The 23,979-nt window shown below is 41.5% G+C and overlaps 1 protein-coding gene across 1 annotated transcript; it reads right to left on the bottom strand.

The window, feature by feature from the left end:
- Window positions 1-7: 7 nt before the first annotated feature.
- Window positions 8-14,952, bottom strand: colgalt1b (collagen beta(1-O)galactosyltransferase 1b). Its single transcript, XM_040146840.1, has 12 exons — window positions 14,335-14,952; window positions 10,246-10,356; window positions 10,040-10,157; window positions 8,464-8,598; window positions 6,849-7,053; window positions 6,614-6,733; window positions 4,397-4,473; window positions 4,141-4,247; window positions 3,560-3,692; window positions 2,995-3,122; window positions 1,445-1,651; window positions 8-1,314 (listed from the first exon to the last, which is right to left on the bottom strand). Exons 1-12 carry the CDS (start codon window positions 14,550-14,552, stop codon window positions 1,044-1,046), a joined length of 1,830 nt encoding a protein of 609 aa, XP_040002774.1. The 5' UTR covers window positions 14,553-14,952; the 3' UTR covers window positions 8-1,043.
- Window positions 14,953-23,979: the final 9,027 nt, after the last annotated feature.

Below are 23,979 nucleotides of genomic sequence, written 5' to 3'. Positions count from 1 at the left end.
TGTTCTTTGGTAAAAAATGACACACTTTGTACACACAGAGGAGAGACAAGACCTGAAATGCTACTCAAAATCTATAGTCTGTTTTTCTGATCTTCACCAATAAAAATGCAACAAAAGCTGCAAGTCTGGGTTAAAACTGCAATATGTAGTGAGAGGGAAAAAAAAACTGAAACACTAAACCAAACTGCTGTTGTAAAAGTGTGAAGGTAAAATAGAGGGAAACACTGATATATTCAGGAGTTAAACAATGAGTAAGGTTAAGTAATAACCTCAAAAAATGTATAATTAATAACACACTAGCTACTTGGAGCTAAACTAACTCCCTAAACTGCAGGGAGTTAGGAGTCACTAGAAGAAGAAGAGAAGAAGACAGAAGTGGTTTCCAACCTGGGGTTGGCACCCCTACCAAGTCTCACAAGATAAATGTGAGGGTTCATAAGATGATTTTTTAGTCAAAAAGAGATGTAATGTCATGTTTTATATTTTAGAAGTTCTCATTTTAAACCCAAAACATACTGCAGCTTTAATATGTGAAACTTTGGTCACGTGAAATTATGCTGGACAGTTAAAATGCTACCAGCAGTCATTAAGAGACATGTTAGAGGAATACTGCATATCTGAAACAGTTTTATTTAGCAATAGCTCTCAATGGGGAATTCATTTAGAATAATGTATGGGACGAGTCAGGGCAAAATGATAATAAAAATAATGGGACTGTTAATGGACCAGGCGGTGGTCAAGGGATGTGCGTTGGATGCAATAAATAAAACAAAAGCTGCTTGCTGACTCTTCAAGAGTTAACACTGCGTCTAACCTCCTCTCCTCAGAGAAAGATCAAATAGTGGAGAGAGACCTGTACAAGGAAAAGCATTTGTCCCTCGTCAGCCTTGTGTCCATCTACTCTGCCTTTCCTCCCTCTTCTGCTTTCTGTTCTATTCCTTCCCTCTTACCCATTTCCCCCACGATCACAGCTTTGTTCTATCTCCCTGATCCTTATCTCTGTATACCTTTCTCTCACTCCCCCTCACGTCCTCTCTTCTTCATCACAACTCGTCCCGTGCGCTCCAGTTCTCCAGTTCAGACTGCAGTACATCAGAATTCTGGGCCTCGAAGCTCAGCTCCTCCTGCTCCTGAGTTTTCCTCGACTTGGCTCGGTCCCAGTCGGTTTTGACCGTCTCGTTGTCCCAGACCACCGACGTTTCCGTGTCGCTGATGTAGCCGAGGTCTCCGGTGTAATGGGTTGGATAGACCAGAAGAGGCTCGGCAGAAAACGCAAGCAGGTCGCGACGCTCGAAGTGGTCCATGTACTCTGAACTGATGAGTGAGAAATTTGGAGACGTGATTATACTAACAAGAGTGCTACAGGACAGAGTCAAAAAGAAGAGACAGGTAAGAGGAACAGAGAGAAGAAAGAAAATGAGGAGAGCGGAGGGGTTAAACTCACACTGGATGTTTGTCGTACATGACAGGGAGGAACTCGTCGACAGGCAGCATCTTGCGCAGAGGTTCGGCTCTGAGGAGCTTCTGAGCTCCTTGTAACGACAACATGTAGCCTAGTGTCCAGTATGAGTAGTCAGCCTCCACCAGATTGTGTATGTTGGGTACCGACTTCTCAGGATGGTCCACCTGCATGCGCTTCCGTCCGATGTAACTGTACGAGAATGTTAGGGCAAGGGAAATGAGAGATAATATATATCACAAGTGCTGTGTGTCAAACGCAATTTAGAATGACAGCATTTTGGACCAAAATCCTTGCAACAAAATGTTGGCAATCAGTAGATACTCTCATATAAAAAGGTAAAATTGTGTAGTTCTCTCGCTCAACAATGGGCAACCTGGAGAGTCCCAAATGGAGAAAGCTACTGTATTAGTTGCGTTGGACGATATAATTTAATTCAATTTAATTTAATTTTTTTCACCAGTATGCAGAAATTAATATCGAACATGCACTCTGACCATGCATTTAGGCAACAATAGAAATGTTATTCCCTATATATGATGATGAGTCATCACCCTGTCCTTCAGCCAATCAGTAACAAATGTGTCATTTTTGTTTTGACCAGAAATACTATTGCGAATTGAGAGGAGCAGCAGATTGGTAGTAATTTTTCTCAGTGTAAATTCCCATTTAAAAGTTTGGTTTTAATGATATCCTCGAAATTCATTAACATAGAAACACTGGAGTCCCCTGGATAATGTAACAGTACTGTGAGTTTAGCTTATGGCCATCAGTTTTGATTATTTCAACTGTGATTCTGAGAAATCATGTTTTTTTTTTAAGTCAGTTTGGTATGGTTAATGGCTCTGAATAATACAATACCCATGAGCCTCTGCCACTGAAGATGTCAGTCAAAGAAGCAAATCAGAGTTGTACCAAATTAAAAACATTTTTTTTTACAATTGTTAACGAAACATTGCACCATAGTTACTAAATTCATCAAAAACTGACTTCAAGTCCAAAAGTGAATCGATTCAAACCTCTGAATGTGTTACCATGTTTCTACAAAGCATCATTCTTAGCCTCAGATTGCTGTCAGTGGTGCATGTGGCATAATTTTAGGCTTGGTGATTAGATGTTTCTTTTCAAAACCCTCCTTGGGAGTTATAGTGGACTTTGCTACTTCCATTTAATGTACACAGGCTTGTTTGGGGCTTGTACCTTAGACTTTTATTGAATAACTTTCCAATCCTGACGATTCAGTACAAAAGAGAAGGAAGGGGTTTCTTTGGAAGGGCTCAAATTGTCAGTCATCTAACTGTCTACGCAGAAAATCTAAATCAACAGGACTTTTACTTTGAGAAATAAATCATCCCACATTGCTCTTGTATGACAGCGGCCCTTTGCATGTCTCACTGTCAAAGTGTCTTCAGCATCTGAGCACCGGTGTCTGAGATATCATGTGTGACAGAAGGACGGACTGACTGTACGAGGGTGATAATCCTCCTCTGTTTACTACATTGTGTTTTCCCTCCGTTCACTAAAGCATGACTCACATGAGATCCCAGTCCAGCTTGTGTGTCGTCACCTCCTGCAGCAGCGTCTGGAGACGACGTCTGAAAAACACCTCGAAGCGGAGGTCGTCCTCGATGACCAGGGAGGTCTGCAGACCACGGTCCGCTATCTAAACACACACATATGGATTTATAGCATTACAGTGCTGCTGAGCAGCTGCTAAGCCTCATTATAACATCTAAAGTGTGATCAAGCATTAGCATGAGGGAAAAGGTTCTTAAATCCTCTACTGATGTCAAAAACATTCCGATTCTTTTGATCAGATTAAGTACAAATACAGAATTAATGGCAACAGCACTTTATTTTTTTTGTTTCTCTTGTGTTCATTAGTGACATCTTTCCTGAAAAATAGTGCAGCTAAACTATAAAGAAAACAATCAGGAAGAGTACCACAGCAAGTTGCTCAATGTATTTCACAATAGACTAGTACGTTTATTGAAGCTGCCTTTCCTCACACAAAACGGAGTGACTGTGTTTTTCAGTAATAAACGTTATCTACCCTGTACAGGTAGAACCGGAGGCCTGAGGTCTGTCTGAGCATCTCACCTCCTTCCAGATGTTGTAATGAGAGAGGAAACAACCCAGTTCACCCTTGGTGAGAGGACGACCATGATATGGATCTTTGTACCCCGGCAGCATCTTAATCCCCATCGTCTCTATCTCAGATATGTTCAGAGCTCTGAGAGAAAGAGAAGGGATGAAGAAAGATTAGAGAAGGAAAGAATAAATTACGTGGATGTGATGTGTGTGTGTGTGTGTGTGTGTGTGTGTGTGTGTGTGTGTGTGTGTGTGTGTGTGTGTGTGTGAAAACGGGCAGCAAAAGGCTGAATACAAATTTACAGTACAAATATAACAAAAGCCATGCAGGTGTTGAGAGGACATAATCAAATATGTAAAACAGGACACACCCTAATGACAGGGTAGGCTAGATAAAAATTAGAATTATATTTTCCCCAGAAGAACTACAATTATGTGTTCAGGGAATCTTTAAATGACAGCGTGCACCCCGCTACTTTCGACTGGTTGTTTGTCTCAGGCCTGCCTCCTTACATCGATCTACACCGCATGTTGCAGAGCCACAAATCAGGAAGACAGAGGGCAGTGGGGGAGAAAGATGAGAAACGTACTTGCCATCCACAGCAGCAACAACCTTACAACTGAGCTCCTGCTCGTACAGAGTTTTTAGCATTCGCTCCCGACGGTCAGATCTCCGCACCAGATTTATCATGAACACCTGGGTGCACACAAACGCAAAATATCACACGCATGCTCTGGTTATTGTGTGTGTGTGTGTGTGTGTGTGTGTGTGTGTGTGTGTGTGTGTGTGTGTGTGTGTCGCGCGTGTGTGTGTGTGTGTGTGTGTAAAAGGGAGAGTGTGTGTACCTCATCAAAGCCCATCTTGTTAGGCTGCTTGGGAGGAAGAGACAGGAAGCTGGAGGGCTCCAACGGGGGATTTTTCACTTTCAAAGAAAAAAGGGGGGAAGGTTACAAAGAGAATGTGTAATGTGTCGGGGTTCCCAAAATGTTGTCCAGGGAACCACAGGGAACCCGAGTTTAACCTTTGCTTTGATTTCACAAGCTAGAGTATATGCAGATAGAATATATGTATAAAGATATTATTGTTATCATCATCATCATCATCATCATAATAATGACAACAATAATAATAATTATTATTATTATTATTGCCATTATTATTATTATTATTATTATCATTATTATTTGTTTTGTAGGTTTCATCCTATGGTGTGTCCTCAACTGTAATCAATATAGTAATGCTGTACAAAGAGAACAAAGGAATATCCAGCTGTATAATGTTGTGACTGTGATGGAAATCTCTCCACTGGTCAACTCGTGATGAAAGAAGATTCAGGAGACCTTGAGCAGAGCACTTACTGTAGCTCAGTGCGCTGAGGAGAACAGACATGAGCAATACAAGTTGACTATGTGTAATACCACCAGATTCTGAAGGTCATCATCCTGGCAGGGCGTATTTAAGCCCTACTGAACTTAAACAAAACTTACTACGTGTCCAAATAAGGATATTCTACATGGGACCACAGCATCGAACCATACAAGTGTAGGGATTCTATTGGATACCACATTATAAACATTAACCTGCGTTACCAAAGTCACACTGTGTAAGGAATCTCAAGGGAGGACAGACTGTCCCTGAGCTGAAGGGCCCCTGGGTTATGACTGTTACCTTCCTAGACCAGAGTCTCGGTCAATGATATCATTAAGACCTTGGTTGCCAAGGACAACTGCCATTAGGGTCCGGGCAAGCTGGACCCCATCAGTTTCTTCACAGCTAGAGGGAGACAGTGAACTATTGTTTTGAGGGGTCTTTGCATATCAACTCACCCAGAACTCAGAACTTTTCCCAGTTCATGTCATGAATTTTCTTGGAAAAAAAAAATAATAATAATAATGGAAAAACTTCTATTAAATTCACTGGACCTTGCAAATCCTATAACTCTACTCCAACTACTTTTTTAGATATGAATTTTTAATTTGTTGCAAATTTCCTGAGGCCCATGAAAAACAGGCTCAATAGGTGTCACACAGATCAAAAACCTTGAAGTCAACATAGTACAAATATCTACCTAGCTATTTTCAAAAAAAATTATTAAATGATGAAGGAGAGATATAACACCTTAAATGTTTTATATATCTGCAATGAATATCAGCAATTTCCCATAAAAAAAGTTTAAAGAAAATTAAAATAATCCTTCTTGGGAAAATATACAGTCAAAATATCTTAAAAAGTGGATTTTTCAGCTTCAAGGCTACTTTATATTTAGCAGTTTTTTATTCAGGACCAAATAACATCTAGGTGTCTTCAAACTATATTAATACTACACAGAATCACAATTTGGTTGGAAGAAAGTGAAAGCTAGTGGAGAAATTAACTTTTGAGAATTAAAGATTCTTTGTTCAGGTAAAAAAAAATATATATATATTTCTGTAAAACATTCAGCAACATATATGTTGCAAAAGGTTTCTTGGATGTTCAGTACAAATTTCAATCTAATCCCGTAAAAAATAAGCAATTGGTGAGGTTTAGAAAACACATACAAAGAATCGCAAAAAATGATGAAATTTAGCTCTCAGGGCCTAACTTCAAAAATTCATAACTAAAAAAAGTATTTGGAGTAGAGCTATAGGATTCTGCAAGGTACCATGAATTTAGTTTTCACATGATTTGTTTCAAAGAAAATCCATGAGATGAACCGGGAGGTCCTAGGTGAGCTGGTATGGCATGACCCTTGCTTATAAGTCTATAAGTATATTCTGCCATTGCATTTGTTTTGCACTTTAATTGCACAAGCTTTTTGTGCATACTCTGTTTTCTCTCCTGCTGTACTTTATGTATCACCAGAGCAGCTTTCCATTCTTATCTCATGCCAAAAGCTTAAACAGAAAAAACAGAAAACAGAAACCAACAAACTTCCATTGTACAGAGACAAGATCGGGTGTAATCGCAGCCTAGTGTTTAAGTGCTCCATCACAAGCAAACTCAAACCCTTTTTGCTAAAACTGTAGAACACAAAGAAATCGTTCTGGTCTTTCTGAGCACTCTTTGACCTCTCGACTCACCCATGACCTCAAGCTGTGTGTGCAAGAAGCTCTCCGCCTCATCCTGCAAGGTAGCATGGGAGCGCACTGGCACTGGGAAATACCCATATGTTTCTTTGTTGCACACATACATCTGCACATCTGAAAAAGCAAAAAGAAACGCAAAAAAGGCTTACACCTACATATGGAGCACGTCCAGAAAGATGTTTAATAAGCCCTCCGCATAACCAGTCTGTCCATCCGGCATTCGTCTCACCTGCCATGCGAGCTGAGTAGGCAAAGACGATGACGTCATCCAGGGCCCAGCTGTACTCTGGGTGGGGTGGATAAAAAGCCAGCTGATGGGAGGCCTCTTTCCGCAGGTCCACCAGGTAGGTAGAGTGGACCATCGGTACAGCGAAACAGCCACGACGCTCCTGCTTGCGGATGGGCATGTAGGCCGGTGTACGCTTGTAATAACCCTGCAGGGAGTGCACACAAACACTGTATAGTTACATACAATCTTCCAAGTTGCTTCCAGATGAAATAAAAAAGCCGTCAGGGGGAACTTCATTTAGGGGAAAGAAAATTGGCTGCCCAAAGTCTATGAGTCTACTGTATGTCTGTGTCAGTTTAAAAAGACATATCTGAAACTCCCTGTTTTACTACTAAATTAATGAAATAAAAAACATTCATTTTTATTGTGAAAAATCAAAAAAATGTAACGGAGTGACACAGAATAATACCGATTTATAGAAGGCTACAGGCCTTTTTTTGTGTAGGAATAAGGGAGGCAGACTCTTGTTTGAATTTGGTTTATTTTGTGCTGGAGGACAGACAATGTCCGAATGTCTACTCTGGTTTGGAAAGAAGCAAAGACGAGTACTTGAAGGCATCCTGCCCAGACAGAAATAGATCACAGACAGCATGCATTAGACATCAGATATACAAGTCCGATTAGTCAAAATCATGCCGACATAACTGTGTGTGTGAGTGTCTGCATATTCAAGGTCATGTTTTTCACTTTCTCACTGTCCAAATATCAACAAGTATTTTTTTAAATAACTGAGACATAACATCAATTAAAATACACTGTGGCATTTAGTTGTGAGTAAACTTTATCAGCAACACAAACAGCAGCCATATTATCTACTGATATCATGGACTTTTATCAGAGTTGAGTCTTGTGTTGTCAGATCAGTTAAGTTTCAGTTCCCCTGTGAGACAAAACAAATCATTTACTTTAATTTACAATTTTAATTTACCAGAACATACAGCTCCTGCATAGTAAAAAGAAAGAAAACACTGCACTCAATATGATAAAAAAAAATAAAAAATAAGAAAACATCTCCCCTTTGCTTTCAAATGGACTAATTTACAGTGTTGCTGAAGTAACTACTTTTTCCAAACTCGATTTCCTCATGCCTAAGGAAAAGTAATGAAGTGTAAAATTCCTTTTAGATTATATTTCTGTGTAATGAAGATGGCAGGAGATGCGTCCTGTTATTCAGCAGATAAAAACATAAAAATTTGTATTTTGCTCACTAAAAAAAAAAAATGCCCCTTTGTCCTTCTAGAGCTGAACTAACATGGAGTTCATCATTTCAAGCCCATGCATAATATTTGTTTTTTACTTTCTCATCACAAACTACAGTGTTTTAAAATATTCCTATCGCATGTATTGTACTTATGTCTTTCTTTGCCATCTAGCTGTCACAGGTGACTAATACATTAGTCAAAACAGAATATTTATACCACACCCACACTGTATCAGCTACTCCATACTCATCGTTTTAATCTGGCGGAAAGGATGTGCAGGATCCGTGAGGTGAACCTAAAGCTGGCACACAGGTGTAAGTGGTGAACAGCTAGCAAGAAGACATCTGTAGTACCTGTGAAGTCATGCCGCACCAGAAGTTGGAGTATGCAGCTCTGGACTCCAACATGGGAGCTACAATGGTCTTGTTCTCGCTCATCAGTTTCCACAGCACATCCCGATTTGTGAGCAGGTTGTCACAGTCAGCCACCTACAGAGGGAAGAGAAGGGCACAATATTGACGACAATCCCACGCAGGCACGGACAAAATGTCACCCGCTGACACTAAATGATTGATTGAGCCACAGCAACATGGTTTGATCACAGAGCCCCGTGAACACAAGCAGCTCCTTCCTGCACCCTCAATAACCCTTATCGACAGAATGTACTTGTATTTGCAATAGACTGTACTTTACTCAGGTGTGTTTTGAATAAGAGCTGCTCCATGTCCAGAGAAGAGCAGTTTTGTCAATGCTGAAACTTGGTATTTAAACAGAGTGTGTGTTTGCCTCGGTGTATCTTACCAAGAGCAACTTCAATAAATAAAGGCGGCTCCCAACCAAACTGAGTTTCCTTCAGCCATAACATTTGTCCACTGCATTTCATATTGCCAATTAAAAGTTGAGGTCATTCTCAAACTGGCATTTAAAACCGTACCTCTCCAGCTTCACTGAACCAATGTTGTTTGCTCTAACCCGACTAATTATTAGCCTGGCTGAAATATCAGCTGATACCAGTCTATCCCAGATACAAGGGTATCATATGTCTGCCATTTAGTAACAAGAACTAGAGAAATCCCAAAAATATGTTTGAGGTACTTTAGAACCAGTGTTGCCATCACATATTTGTTCATCAGAGAGCTCTGACAAGTTTATTTTTTAACTGTAAATTTCACGTTAATTACATATCTTGGTCAAAGTACTTTATCACCAAATTAAAGGACTCCTCATGTCTCCATAAAAATAATTAATTGACAGATACTTGTCACAATAATTCAGTTACGCTCAGGCCATGTTTTATACCAACGTTTTATATTTTACATCATGGCCATGGAAAAAACCATTTCTGATTGGCTGGCAGTTGGTGTTAAAATAATATATCAACACACCTCAACCTCACACCCACACCTCTGGTTAAAAATCAGTATTTTAACTAGACATCAAAGTTCACTCTTGACATTGGAAACAGGTTTTCCGGAGCTTACAAGCTCGAAGAAAAATCTTTTAACAATCTCTAAATCATGTTACATGAAAGTGCGGGTTACCATAGAACCAATGCTTAGGCTACCTTCAACATTACCAGTTAACTGTCAGTGGTAAAAAAAAAAAAAATAACAACAAACTAACTTTAGCTCCTACTATAGCAGCACTTCTCATGGTGCATTATAACTTAAATCTGCTGTAGCAAAATGGCTAAATAAAGTAACTGATTTTGTCACTTTCCTTTTCTATGTAAAAGACTGAGTTTTGCTTTCTGATCTACATCTTTAATTTTTACCCCATAACCCTGAACAGGTGTTTAGCTGATACAGACAATGGATGGATTATTAATGCGTGGAGTGCTATGAATCAGGTTACTACACTTAATCTGCTCACACATGAGACACATAATAGGAAGAGGCTTATGAAGCTGTTGAGTGGATGATAACATACCAAGACGTAGTCGGCCCAGATCTCGCGGGCGGTGTCCAGCGCTGCCTGGCGGAGCTTCATCACATGTTCATAACGGAGATTATTCCATTGCTTAGGCCCCACCTCGTCTTCAAAGGCACTGAGACAGGCACAGAAAGACCAGTTAAGTAACGTGCCCATCTCACACACACACAGACACAGACACAGACACACACCAAACAGAGTACCTGGGTTCATCTTCAGGTCTCCACTCCACATAGTGATAGTAATTCTGCACCTTGATAAGCCAGTCTCTCAGGATGACTGTGGTGTTATCTATGTTGTGATCGGTCGCCACCCTGTGGGAGGATGAAAAAGAGCCATGGGTAAAGTGTGCACCTTCATCTGCAGTACCATAGACCACGTAAGCCAATGATCCATTGTTATTCTGACTTAGGGGCAGATATATGGATAAAATCCTCCATCACAGTGTGTTGAAATTCATATTACAGTGGCGTCATATTAGGAATCAACTGATCCAATATGTGGGAAAGATATTGGTCCTGACACTGACTGTAAGATGAGACTGATCTTCATAAAAACTGCGTATTTGTACTATTGTTATAAAATTCCACCTTTATTGAGTTGCATTGGGCCACTGACTGAGGTTTGAGCACCACAGCAATCCCTGTGCACGATATTGCCTTATTTATGAATATTTGCCAGAAGTTATTATTCTGCCCCTCAAATGGCATTTGCACAGCAGGAGCCCCTTTATTTTTTGGTCCACTCCATTTCTTTATTGCAATGAGCTAATGTCTCTACATAAACAGAAACTCAACACTTCCACCTCTACTAAGAAGTGATTTGCAGTTATATCCTCATGTTACCATACACATAGAAGAATGATCCCAATCAGTTCCATGCAGTGAGATGGGCAGATTTAAAATTACGGAGAAAGATAAAGCAAAAACTGGTATCAGATCAGTTCTCTGTACTGATTTGGTATTGGAATCTGTTTTTTCGATTGGTACTCTCTGATCACTATATTGGAATAGGTCCGATCATACAATGTGAATCCTGATACAGTACATTTTCTGTAAATATTTTTTGGAGAAACGGTTCAGACATGAAACAAACAATGGTTAGCAGTACTGGCGGATACTGACAAACTCAAATATTATTATATTTCTACATAATGCTGGAAAGACTAGTTGATTATTTCATCAGTAGATTCAGAGAAAATACAGCAACAATTGTTTCAATAAGATACATGATGAATATAAATGTCATATGTCAAAAAAAAATACCACACATTTGCAATTTCCTGCTTTTCAAATGTGAGAATTAGCTGCTTTTCTCAGTTTTATATCATTAGATATTTAGTACCTTAGGTTTTTGATTGTTGCTGGGACAAAATAAGCAATTTGTAGATGCCACCTTAGACTCTGGTAAATTGTAATGGGAATGTAAAAACAATTTTTAAGAAGAAGTCAAAAAAGTGGAACAATTCACTGCTGATAATCTTGTTGAGCTAGAACACACAAATAAGCTTAGAAAAAGTCTATCAGCTGTAACGCAGCTGTAAAATTGCAGCTAATTCATTTCTTTTGGTCACCGGGGGGAAAACATAACACTGACATATTATCACCTTATAAAGCTGTTATGGTCAAAGTGTTGGCAAAATCTGCCTAGTTACACATTCGACCATCCAGTCTAGCAACATAAGCATTCATTTGGGGTTTCAGGCCAAAATTCACTCTACGGCTAGCTCTGTTTGGTCTCCACAACTCAGAAAAAAAAAAAAAATAAAAAAAAAAAAATATATATATATATATATATATATATATATATATATATATATATATATATATATATATATATATATATATATATATATATATATATATATATATAAATTAAAAAAACATCAGGGTCTTTAGCTGATAACTTTGTCTGTCTGTTGTTTGTTGCTAGGCAGGTAGAGTTCATCGGGTTTATCAGTGTTTTTTGTTTTTTTTTTTTCTAATTGAAAAAGCTGCCTGCTGAAAAAAAGAAAAATGAGATGAGAGAGAGATGAGTGTTTAGCCGAAAAACAAAACAATGAGCTGAAAGATACTAAAACGGTCCATAGAATTGAGGGGGGCGGCAGAGCTGGGTGACAATTCTCTGTCACTATGAGTGAGGCCTTCACCTTCCACGTAGTATTTTGATCATTTGTTAATATAAATAGTATTTATTAGTGCAGCTCTAGAGATTAGCATAAAAAGACCTGGATAAGACAACATTTAAGATAAAAGTATAATAAGACCCAATTCCAGACGATAATGAATTTACTGATTTACTACACAGCTCTACTTCTGCTTCTCATTCTCTGAGGGTCTTGTTGTCATTAGAGCAGAGTTGCACATCACTAACATCAGGCGTGGACAGAGAAGAACAAAGACAGACAATAGAGGCTGAGAAGGGGAGGAGTGGCATTCAGCTGCTGTCTGTGTTATCATAACAAATCTCAGTGTGAGTCGGGGAGGGGCAGAGACACAGACAGGGTCGAGAGAGTGAGAAAGAATGTCTAAATATGAGAGAAATTGATTTACTGAAAACCCTGTCATGTCGTGAGTGACAGGCGGCGTGCTGCGGGTGTTAGTTTCCCATCTGTCTGTGGCGTTTTAACACAGCAGTGCCGTCCCAGCACCTACATGCGACCGACTCGCCGAGCCATCTTCCTCTTCCTCTCTCTCTCTTTACATCTGTGTAACTTTCCCTCTCTGTTTGAGAGAAACATCTGAACGCTGTGAAGTGCTGAACGAGCAGAGGTAGTGAATCGATAGGGTTTATGTAAATATTTGGGACTGCTTGCATGCCAGCGGAACGATGCCTAACAGATATGAGATAGCTGAGGAAGAGGCAGAGGGATGAAAAGGGGAGATTTGTGAATTGATAGTAGTCATCCTGCGTGTCCCCGCAGAGCACAAGCTCACCATTAGCGAGCTGCATGCATGTGTGTCTATGTTGCTGCTTGCCAAGTCCTTCATCTTAACTTGCCACGCAGATAAATGCGGTTATCAACAGGTGGCCAGCCAGCAGCTCAGTCTTTCACGACGCATTTCAAAACTTTTCATATCAGTTCTTCCACTGAGGGAAGAGATATGTTGCAGATCAAAGCAGCCACTCAGAAAAAAACTTGAGCGCGGGGTGCCACATGGGCATAGTTAGAGTCGCACACAGGGACAGAATTTCTGGCTCAGATACAAGGAAAAAGTTCAACATCCAGGCTGGGTTGTTTAAAGAGACACGGGAACACTTGAATCCCTCATTTTTGCTCCCACCGGAAACTCTCAGCTCAACATTTAGAAGAGGCGCAGCACAACAAGTGACTGATATTTAATTTTAATCCAAACTGACAAAGTCACATTAAACACAACTCTGCTCGAGCCTATTGCCCCTTTTTGTCTGCCTTCACTGGGTCACTGGGTTGCCACGAAATGGCATCTTAACTTGTCAGGTCTGAATGTCTGATGAAAAGATTAACTTCATCCTCCATAACAGATCTGGTGGCCCAGGATCAAACTGAGAGGAGGAAGTGAGCAATGCCGCAGACAAGAATAATCTGGAAGGCTGGGGGCTGGGGGGCAGAGGAAAAAAAATAATAGCCCGAGGTGAAGGAAGGTAAGTCTTGCAGAGGCTTTTAATAGGCAGCTTCACAGACACCCGTTTGTTGTACCTTGCTCGTAGGCTACAAGATTTAGGTGGTGATTTTATTTTATTTTTTTACAACAATACTGTTTTGTTTCCTGCCGAGCCTGCGATGCAAAGCGAAGATTTGGAAGCGGGATAGGGAGGGGGGAAGAAAAAGGGAGAAAGGGGTGGAGGGGGAAAAAAAACGGAGGGGCGATGAGAGAGAAGATCTGTGACTGAATGGAAGTTTTTCATGGGCCCGACTCTGCTGACGCAACCCGCCCTCTGAGCTCCGCTGCCGGGGCCAAGGCCATAAAACGGCCCGGCGCGCCTGGAGCCACGCTGCTTTCACTTCCACTCGTTCGTCCGCCGATTCGGTTCGTTAACGGTGGAGATAAAGCGCTCATGCGTTTCCCAACATCCTGGCGAGAGCACAGCGCCCCCACCTGGCCACGACTCACCACTTCGCCTCTGTATTATGTCTACGGGCTTGACGTGTCTCTAGCGCCGCTTTAACGAGCCCAGACCGACGTTAAATCACACTTTCCCATTTGATATCCCTAAATGTTCGTAAAAAGTTTTGACATGATATCTGACATTTCCTCCGATAATAATAAATGCCCGTGGTTGTTTTTAAGCTTCACAGCGATGACACTCACCACAGAGCAATGCGGTCCTTCGGGTAGTTGAGACGCTCGATGGCACCGAGGAACAGCGGCAGAGAGTGCGCCGAGTTGCGGCAGACCAGCGCGATGACGACCCGGGGAGCGAGGAGCGGAGACTCGGGGCTCCAGCGCTCCTCGGGGAAATAGCCCCGGCTCGGGCCCGGCAGGAGAACGAACAGCAGGGCAGGCAGCAGCGAGGTGACCCGGTGCATGGCAGGGGGAGAGACACTGGCCGGTGACGCGGCGGACAGAGAAGGGCGCGAGGGGTGTCGCGGCTGAGGGTCCCGCTGTTGTGTTATGCCGACAGTGGAGACATGGCGGAGGAGCAGGCTGAATTAAAGGGCAGGTCTGGACCCGTTTAAGGGGAGCTCGGTGCTCTCAAAAGACCGTCGAGGGCCAGCCTCTCTCTGCCTTGTTTACATGGTGAAAATGCATCATTCCAAGCAGCTCACACCAGGTTTCGTTTAAGATTAACGTTATATTACATCAATAACCTTTCGTATCCCATAAGGCCGAGTGGACTACTAGGCTTCCTTCTGTCATTTGCTGTCCTCCCCTTTAACAACAGATCCGGCTGTAGTCCATTTCAAGCAGATAGGAAGCCCTGGGCGTATCTAATGCGTTCGATATAACGCAGGCCCGTCACACATCTGGAAGATATTAATAAGGCCCAGACACTGAGAAACTGGTGATACTCGCCCTCAGCTTCACAGCAGTGGCTTGCAGGCTGTTCGGCTTGTGGAACCACTAACGTGAAGTTTTCCTCTTGCCCCTCATGACAAAAGCTGTGAGCACTTCAGCCCCAGAGTGACTTTTATTTTCTTCTCGGATTGTGTCTATGAATCATTTTAGAGGCTTGAAGAGGTGAACACATGTTTTTTTTTATGTGTTTCACAAGAATAAAGCAAAACTTTTAGGACAAAATGTGTAACTTTTTTTTTCTTTCCTATCCTTTTAGTTATCATGTGACCCCTCAGGACATCCTTATCGTCAGGTTGGGTACCACTGTTTTGCGGTTAAAAGGGCGATGGACTAAAATGCATTTTATACATTAAAGGTTTTCTAAACTCGTTTCAGGGCAGCTGCAACCAAATTCTACCTGAGACACAAGGAATAGTACAAAGTCAAAAATATGTTGAAAAGAAAAGCACAAACAGTGACTGTTATTTGTATCAGCATAGTAACCCAGCTCCAACTAGCACAAGTTTGCAGGCAGTAGGCTCCTAGATTGTATGCTTTCATGAACCGCAATATACTGGAGAGCAGCTACCAAGGATTCTTTTCATTATCAATTAAACTATCAACAATTTTTTCAATTGATTTATTTGTTATCTAGTCCATAAAATGTCATAAAATAGTGAAAAATGCCAATCACAATTTCCCAGGGCTCAAAGTGGAGTCTTTATATTGTTAGCTTTTTTCTGACCAACAGTCCAGAATCCAAAGATATTAATTTCTCTGTGATGTTAAGATGCTAATCCTCACATTTGAGAGGCTGGAATAGATTAATGGTTGGCATTTTTGCTGATTAATTTTCTGTTCCATTGACTAATCAATTAATCGCTTCCCCTTTAATATAATAAACTATACAGTAAAATAGCAGAGGTGCGGTAAGGTGAAGGTGGTTTATGTTTGGTTATGATTGATTTTTTTTTCCTTGAACTTTGTAATTTAAATAAATATGCATTTTATGGTTAAAATGCCTCTAGATTACACAAGTTTCATTAATAAAATGGACAATTAGTTTCCTTTCTATTTACATTGTATCTTTGGTGTGAAAAATGCAAATAGAAAAAAATGGAATAAAATAAATACAGGGGCGTGGCTGTGATGTCCTCAGTGGAGGTTGTGACCCTGTTCTCCAGTCTGTTGTGCTGTGCTACAGTTCCTTCGTGGCTCGGTGAGATGGACGTATTCTCCTGCATCGAGCAAAGAGAGTATATGGTTTTCTGACTTTTCCAAGTTGGTCAGAGTGTCAACCCCGGTCAGACACGGGACTGCGTGAGTGTTTCAGATCCTGAGGAAGAGCCTGCAGAGGTTTGGCAGAAGTTTGGCTGGCGGTCGCCAGGAGGCAGCAGCTCGTACGTTGGTCCAGAGAAACAAGAGCCAGATCTGCAGGGATTAATAGGACTGACAGCGAAAGGCGCAAACTGCTGTGGTAGGGAGTACCTCATCACTGCAGGGACAAAAAAAAACAAACAGCAGTTAGGTTGTCTTGACCCAGCCAGTGACTAAAAAAAATCAGTTTTCACACTGTACCTGACTGGATATAAGATGTCAGGCTGTCTCTCAGGATAGAGTGGAAGATGGTGTCAGGGTGGATGAAGAGGGCTTGTTCTGAGTTCACCATAGCATCATAACGAGACATATCCTAAAACCAAGGAAGTAACCATTACAAATGACGATGTAAACAGATAAGATAACATACACACAGAAACATGTGAAGACACATACCTGCTCACCCACACTATGTATAAATGCCGGCAGTGTTATCTGCAGGATCATGTCAAGAATCAATTGACATCGAAGAGCCGACAGTTCTGTGTCCAGATGCTGTGTGTAAGAAGGTTTTGTTTGAATTAAATGCACATATGTGGTTGTAAGCAAGGAACAGACAGAAATGGGGACAGACACAGAGACATATGTGATTGGTTTCCAGTTCAGTCAGAGACAGTAGCATTTTTGTAGACTATGAATAAGAGAAGTGTTTTTCCCAAGCTCGCCATGTGACACACCTTGACTACTTTGTCTTTGACCCTGCACAGCACTGCCGTGAGCTGAGCGGAGTCAAAAGAGAAACACCAATATCGAGAGACCAGCCTCCAAAACATCAAAGCACACATATCAACCACCTGGAAGAGAGAGAGGAGCAGATGGGTGTGAAAGACAGCCTGGTCACAATTTAAAAATGCTATTCTTTACCTTAACTTACTGGTTACATGAGCATGGTTGTTAAATTACTTTGTAGAGAGCGTTCTGAGCTTTGAGTACCAAAGGCCTCCATTTTCCACTGTGGACTCCCCATGTTTCCTGTAGCCAGGCACGGCCCTCTGAGCTCAGCTCCAGCATGTCTAGGTACCGCCACATCCTGCCGTCATCTGGACCGAGTCCGCTCAGAGGTGTCAGCACCTTGGACATAGAACATTTTATGTAAGGTTTCATCAAAGAACATTAAACCAGCCTTCATATTTTCTCCATAATGTATGAGACTGAGCTGCCATTCTTTTCAGTTCCCATTATAATACCTCTCTTTGTAAAAGCTTTGGGTTTCATGTAAAAATGCTGGTTTAATAGCAGATGGTTGATAAGATATCAATGTCTACTGTCACACAGCACTCTTAAAAAGTATCATTCATATTTTAAAAGAAGCGTTACACAATCTTCCATTAAAATATTTTATGCCTCAGGCCATGTAAAGACTTCACAATCTGTCACATAGTTATCAAATTGCACAGCTGCTGGGCAAATAATGAAGTGAGCTAAAGAACCTATAAAAACACCTCTCCTGTCACCTGAGGGAAATTTTTCTTTACCAAAAATCCTTCTTCTGCTGCTTCTTTGTGAAACAAAAATCTGCAGCTACCACCTGTCAGTCTAGAACAGTGATTCCCAGCCTTTTTTGGTTTGTGACCATTAAAAAAAGGATCACAGATTATAGAATTAATGCCTTAGCGTGGACACAGGTTCCAGCACTTTGAGTAAATAGTGATTTTGACTTTTCAGATTATTTCATTTGAAGCATATTTAAAGGTGTGAAGAGCTGAAAATATCACATATATCAAAGAAAAAAATGCAAATATTATAGAGGAAAAGTCGGGAAAAATGAACACCATTTTCTGTAAGTTTTCTTTCTCTGTCTTATTTATTTAAACCTTTTAGGACTCTTAGATTTTTCTTGGGGCCCAATGGGTGGTCGTGATCCCCACTTTTTGCACCACTGGTCTCAAACATTTAGTTGCTTTGCATCTTAAAAAAACATAATTTAAAGTGTATTAGAGAAATTCCACTTTTCACCTTAAATTACATAACAGTCCTTTGTACCTCTTTTTTAATATCTTTTACTGATATGCTCATTGATCCCAGGTCTATGATCTCATCACATGTCTCCAGGAAGTATTGCCAGGTAGATGCAAATCCATCACAGATGGGCGTGGCCACTTCCTGCAGAGTACGGTGGAGTCTTGGGATGATGGTGTGTAGCAGAGACTGCAACATCGGCTCACACATGTCATCTAGGATGAGAGGAAGCCGAGCAGCAGCAAAGAGGATCAAGACAAAGAGCGCAGCCTCTTTTAACATCTTCTGACTTCACAGACACAAACACGCACCTGTGATTGTGTGAGCGATGTGGTCATGCAGCAGACTGGCCTGTTGCAATCCTGCAGCCATCTGTTTCTCCACATCAGAGCGATGAAGTGACAGCTCCTCCTTCAGAGCGGACATCGCAGCTCTTACCTGCTGTTTTGCCGTCTTGTAGACCTCAGACAGCAACTGACAGACGTGCATAAATACACATATAGTAGAGGTTAAGACAAACACGTATGATGCATTTGTCCATCGTTTTACCTATGTGTATTTATGTATATGCATTTCATCTATATATTATTTGTCTTTTTTGCCTACTCTGATCCAGGCTTGCTTCCTCCTGCTGTGAGGCACAATAATCCTGGGAAATACTTGCTCCTTGAGGTAGGACATCATTTCTTCCATCAGCATGCTCACCAACACCTGAAGAGCAAAGAGAGACAGAAGAAGAAGTAGAAAGATGACAGACAGGGTATAAGAGGAGCAACAACCCTCCTGTGATGGGAAAAGAAGACAGCAAACAATAATTCACTAATACATGACAGCATACGACACAAGAAGGCGAAAGTACCAAACCTTTTGTCTGATGATTGGCAGATAAGTGTAAGATGGTTAAACATTAAGGAAAAAGAGAGAATTGTGGTTTAAAAAGGACAGAGAAAAGAGGGAGCATGATTTGTGGGAGGCAAAGCGGTCTAGAGGATGGGAGAACAAGATCGTAACATCAGCAGAGGATGAAGATACCAGATCTCCTGTCGGATGATAACTCACCTGTTCCTCATTGCCCATTGGATGAACCTCTGTTTGACAGCTTTTTCTGAGCTTCTTCAAAGAAGACACGGCATCTAAAAAGGCCCTGGATTCTGGGGAATCTTCACAACAGAGTGCTAAAAGGCAGCAGATAACCCATGTCAAGTCAATGGTCAGCAAAGGAATCACCTTATAGAAGGCACTGAAGCATGTGCAAACTTTGTCTGGCTCACACTTGGAAACAGTGGTCAGAGAACTATACCTGAGCTCTGATGTTGTGTGGCAGCTCGTAGTATGTTGGTCCACCGTTTCTGTTCCTGGTGTGATGCAGTGGCCAGACACACTGGGGCACTGTAAGGGTGCTGTATGAAGACAGGGAACGCTGTGGGGCAATCCCAACACGCCACTTTACCACCTGATTTACCTGAAGCATGCAGCCAAACAAAAGCACCCCCGTGCACGCACACGTTAAAGCGTGTTTGTTTGAATAGAATCGAACAGTAGCTGAAATGTCAGCTAGAAGCTGTAGTCTAATAGCATACCTGTGATGTGTCGGCACATGTTATCCACTAACTCACGATGCTCTTGTATGGAAGTGCAGATCTGACAGCCAGAAAGAACCAGCTCTGTCTTACATCCCCAACCACCCTCAAATACCTGGAGCATAAGTCACAAAAAAAAAACAACCAAAGATACATGAGCACATTTGGTCAGGCTACAGTAGAAGAAACAGCTGCAGATCAGCTCTTGGATTTCTGTTTTTACCTCTTTGGCATCACGGCTCTCGAGTGTAAAACTGCTGGTAACCTGTAGGTGGCGATGTGTCCAGATCCCATCTAGGTACTGAGGTAAAGTACCCTCCAAGACCATCCCAGCACGTGCAACAACATCCTGAATCACAAGGCCCTAGTTTGTTAAGGCTACCGTACACTGTTAACACTGTCTACACAAATAATGCAGAGTTTGATGTTTTAGCGAAAAATGCGCAGATAAATATTAAAATATCAAATATTTTTGATGTTCTCACTGGATGCTGGGTCAGAGGTCGGCGTTTGGTGGTCTCTGTGGGTTTGTTCCTCATGTGGGTCAGGAGATTTGAGCTGTAGTGACGTCGATAGAGAGGAGCCAAATTCTCCATAATGTCAGCAGTGTGCTCTGTTTGTTCACAGACGGATCACAGAAGGAAAGACTTGACTTCGGCAATATAGTACCAGTTTGCTTTCGACAGACAGGCAACAAATTAAAGGAAAAAACCTGAGTAGCTGAGAGGAGAAACAAAACAAATGCCGATACTCGATGACTGATGAGAATGAATATGATGTGAATCTCATGCTGTAGCCTTTGCAGTCACTGCCTCTCCCACTAAATCGAACCCCTCTTCGAGATTTTGGAGTAATGTGTTAGACAGCGCTCTCCACCACCACCATCATCAAAACGCCGAATGTGGGAATATATCGGTTTTTCCCGTTATTTTGTCACCTACCTTTATGTTAACTCAGTGACAGTCCACATACAAAGTTGATGTTGTGGGTGTTTGGTAAATAGCGCCGTTCTCTGCTATTGAGCATGAATGACAAAGGACGGAGAGAGTGAGGTGAAAGGTGCCCCAGACACGAAGCGAGGGAATAGGGGGATAAGGTTATTGAAATTTTTTTTTTTTGTGAAACAATGCGTAAACTTTTGATCGGAGTTTGATAAACACTGAGCAGACCAGGCCAAAAGCAACAACTGTAACACGATTCATCAAAAACTGATTAAACATGTGACTGGCCTGTTGATTAGAGCTCTGTTCACATGCCCAAAAATATTTTACAGAGATTCTATATCTATACAGGCTTACCTGAGATGTACCTGTGTTCTCTAGCGTTTAGGTGACAGGTGAGCTTCCCTCCCATTCTCCTGTGTTTTCTTTTCATTAAACCCTCTCCTCTTATTTATTTCTCTCCTCTGCTCCCGTCGTGCACTGACCTCTTATTCTAATCGGCTGTCACTGTCGGTCCTCACCCTTTTTGCCACCCTTTCCCCACCTCTTCGTCATCCGCCAAGCCATTTCACTGTGTTGGACGCAATAAAACTGATTCATGTTGACAGTCAACACTCGAGACAAACGTGGCACAACAACAACTAACCTCACTGATGCCCTCATACTCTGGTTTATTTGCAGCAACGTTAAGCAATGGAATCAGACCAAGAACACGATCCCTGAGAGAGTGGGGACATTTCTCAGAATTTGATTGGGAGCAGTGTCAGGAAAAAACTGTACCAGAGTTCTGATGCTGTGTTGCAAAGTTTTATAGGTAAGTTGATTATGGTCACATCATCAGCATCTAATGCAACAGTGATTAAAACGAAGGGTTAGAAGGTATAAACTCAGTCTCTTTCTCTTTTCAGCTTTCTAGATCTCTTTCCTCCTCCTCTCTTTGGCTCTCTTGTCTCATCAAATCCTCATTTGTCTTTTTTGTTTCTCTTAGCATACAGCTTGTCATTTTCACCACCAGAGCCTCTCTGACCTCTGGCCTCTCCCACCTTCACTGGCAACATAATGTAGACAGATGACAAGTTAACGGATGGATGGAAGTTAAGGCTTTCGCTAAATAAGCGTCCGAAGGATTTGGTCATGTTTTCCATCCCCTGAGGTCACAAAGCCAACAATACATCTGCAGCTGACAGACCGCATGGGCAGTGTGAATTGTCCTTTTTCTGGCAGATATGGAGGGATGGTAAAGAGGACACGGGAGAATTGCAGTGCTTCACCCATTCTCTATTACACCAGCCTCTCATCACCAAGCCATAAAATCCATTTTCTGAGCATGATGTGACTAATATTAAGGGCCAGACCCCAGAATCAGCTGTTGTAATGAGCAGACTGATGACAGAGCTGTACAGTCAGAGGGAGGAAAATTGCGCGCTACCGCAAATGAACCACTCTTAGGAACAGTACAGCGACGCCTTTTACTTCACCAGACATAATTATCTGGAGAGAAAGAGGCAACTGTGTGAGGATTATGGGAGCTGAGAATGAGGACGGCGGAGAAAGAGAAGGAGAGAGCCGACAGCGCAGAACATACAACACAGAGCTCTGCAAAAACGTAAACGTATAGAAAATACATGCAAACACATGCAGAGACACCGACCGCAGCGAGATGTGTTTCATCCTGTCTCAGCCAGTGTGTGAGAGGCCAACGCTCAGTTAAAGGACAGGATCGCATTTCTTTCAAGTTTGCGAACATAAAGACAGTGTTTGTTCACAGATCCCCGCTGAATGCTATTTCAGTGCAGGAGGACAAAATTCACAGTCCTCTTTCTGTGAAAAAATTCAGCCCAAAGTTTAACCAAAGTTGATACAAGGCCTCAGCAGTTCAGGTACTCAAATCAGCTGAGTGTCTTCTGAAGTTACAGCCTTTTTAGTACAAAACTCATGAAAATGACCACACTTTGGAAGATACCCACTTGATCGGACCAACTCAAACTGCTGATGCCTTATATTATCTTCAGCTGTCATCAAATGGACAACCTGTTTTCAAACAGAAGAAAAAAAACTGTGGATTTTGTCCAGCATCTCTTACACTGGAATAACGTTGGGGGGGGGTCGAAAACCAATAGTGCTATCAAAATGCATATACAGTATGTCTGTGAGTATTGTAGTAAGACTGACCTGGAGAAATGTGAATCTGTACTTTAAACCTTCATACTGTGACAGTGAAACAGTGCTTTGAAGCCTTGTTCACAGGTATTAGTATTAGTATCTATTTTAGTTTAGGTTATTTGACTAATGAGAAGGGAGATATAAGCCCCCGCCCCCCAGAAAAAAACATACAAACAAACAAATAAACTGGGAGATATCAAGGACGACACAGTAAACTCCAAGAATTATTTCAGTTAAGGTCCTTGGTGTAAAGACATGTGGGTTTTGCCTGTAACAGTGTTTCTGTGATTAATGGTGCATGGACACATATTGATAGTCTTGCCCATCTTTGTTTAGATGTAAATTTATGGAGAAATAGCTTTAAACATTATTAATGACATGTCATTGCAGTAATATCACTTTCAGTACACATTACACATTTTAGTGTGACGTATCAAAGGTTGAGAGTCTATTCACAAATCACCTGAGCTGTTGTAAACTGAGAATAAACAGCTTGCATGTGACCACACCAAACATCTATTTCACTTCAGATCATATGGTTCAATGAAACACGACTCACCTGTCAAGGCGGATCTGTTCTACATGTGCTCAGGGTCTGAGCAGCTCAAACTCTTGAAGGGCAATGAAACTGGAACCGTTTAACGTAACTCAGACATGGCGTTCAGTACTGCACATGAAGTGCTACTACATGTTTCCAAAGTGGCCAGCTTGCAGACTGGCTCACTCTTGCTATTAAATCCTACACCTCAGAGGCTTGAACCCGATATATAATAAAAACACAATAATTTTAAAACTTGGTACTACAGGTTTTGATTTCAAAATAAAAACAGTCAACAGAACTCAGTTACACATCAGTTTTACTAGCAAAATGTGCCTTTCAGTGAAAGAACTGCCACACCTCTATGAGGGCAAATGGATGAAGCAGTAAAAATGACAAG

The sequence above is a fragment of the Xiphias gladius genome, chromosome 15 (genome assembly GCF_016859285.1).
Source record: "Xiphias gladius isolate SHS-SW01 ecotype Sanya breed wild chromosome 15, ASM1685928v1, whole genome shotgun sequence".
Lineage (NCBI taxonomy): Eukaryota > Metazoa > Chordata > Actinopteri > Istiophoriformes > Xiphiidae > Xiphias > Xiphias gladius.
This window is presented reverse-complemented; position numbering and strand designations above follow the sequence as displayed.

Excerpts from the sequence above, each read along its gene's own strand:
- colgalt1b (XM_040146840.1), bottom strand. The coding sequence starts at position 14,552 with ATGCACCGGGTCACCTCGCTGCTGCCTGCCCTGCTGTTCGTTCTCCTG. Across the intron at positions 10,158-10,245 it reads AGACCTGAAGATGAACCCAG|TGCCTTTGAAGACGAGGTGG; the intron begins GTACTCTGTTTG and ends TGCCTGTCTCAG. Across the intron at positions 7,054-8,463 it reads GGTGCGGCATGACTTCACAG|GGTTATTACAAGCGTACACC; the intron begins GTACTACAGATG and ends CACTCCCTGCAG.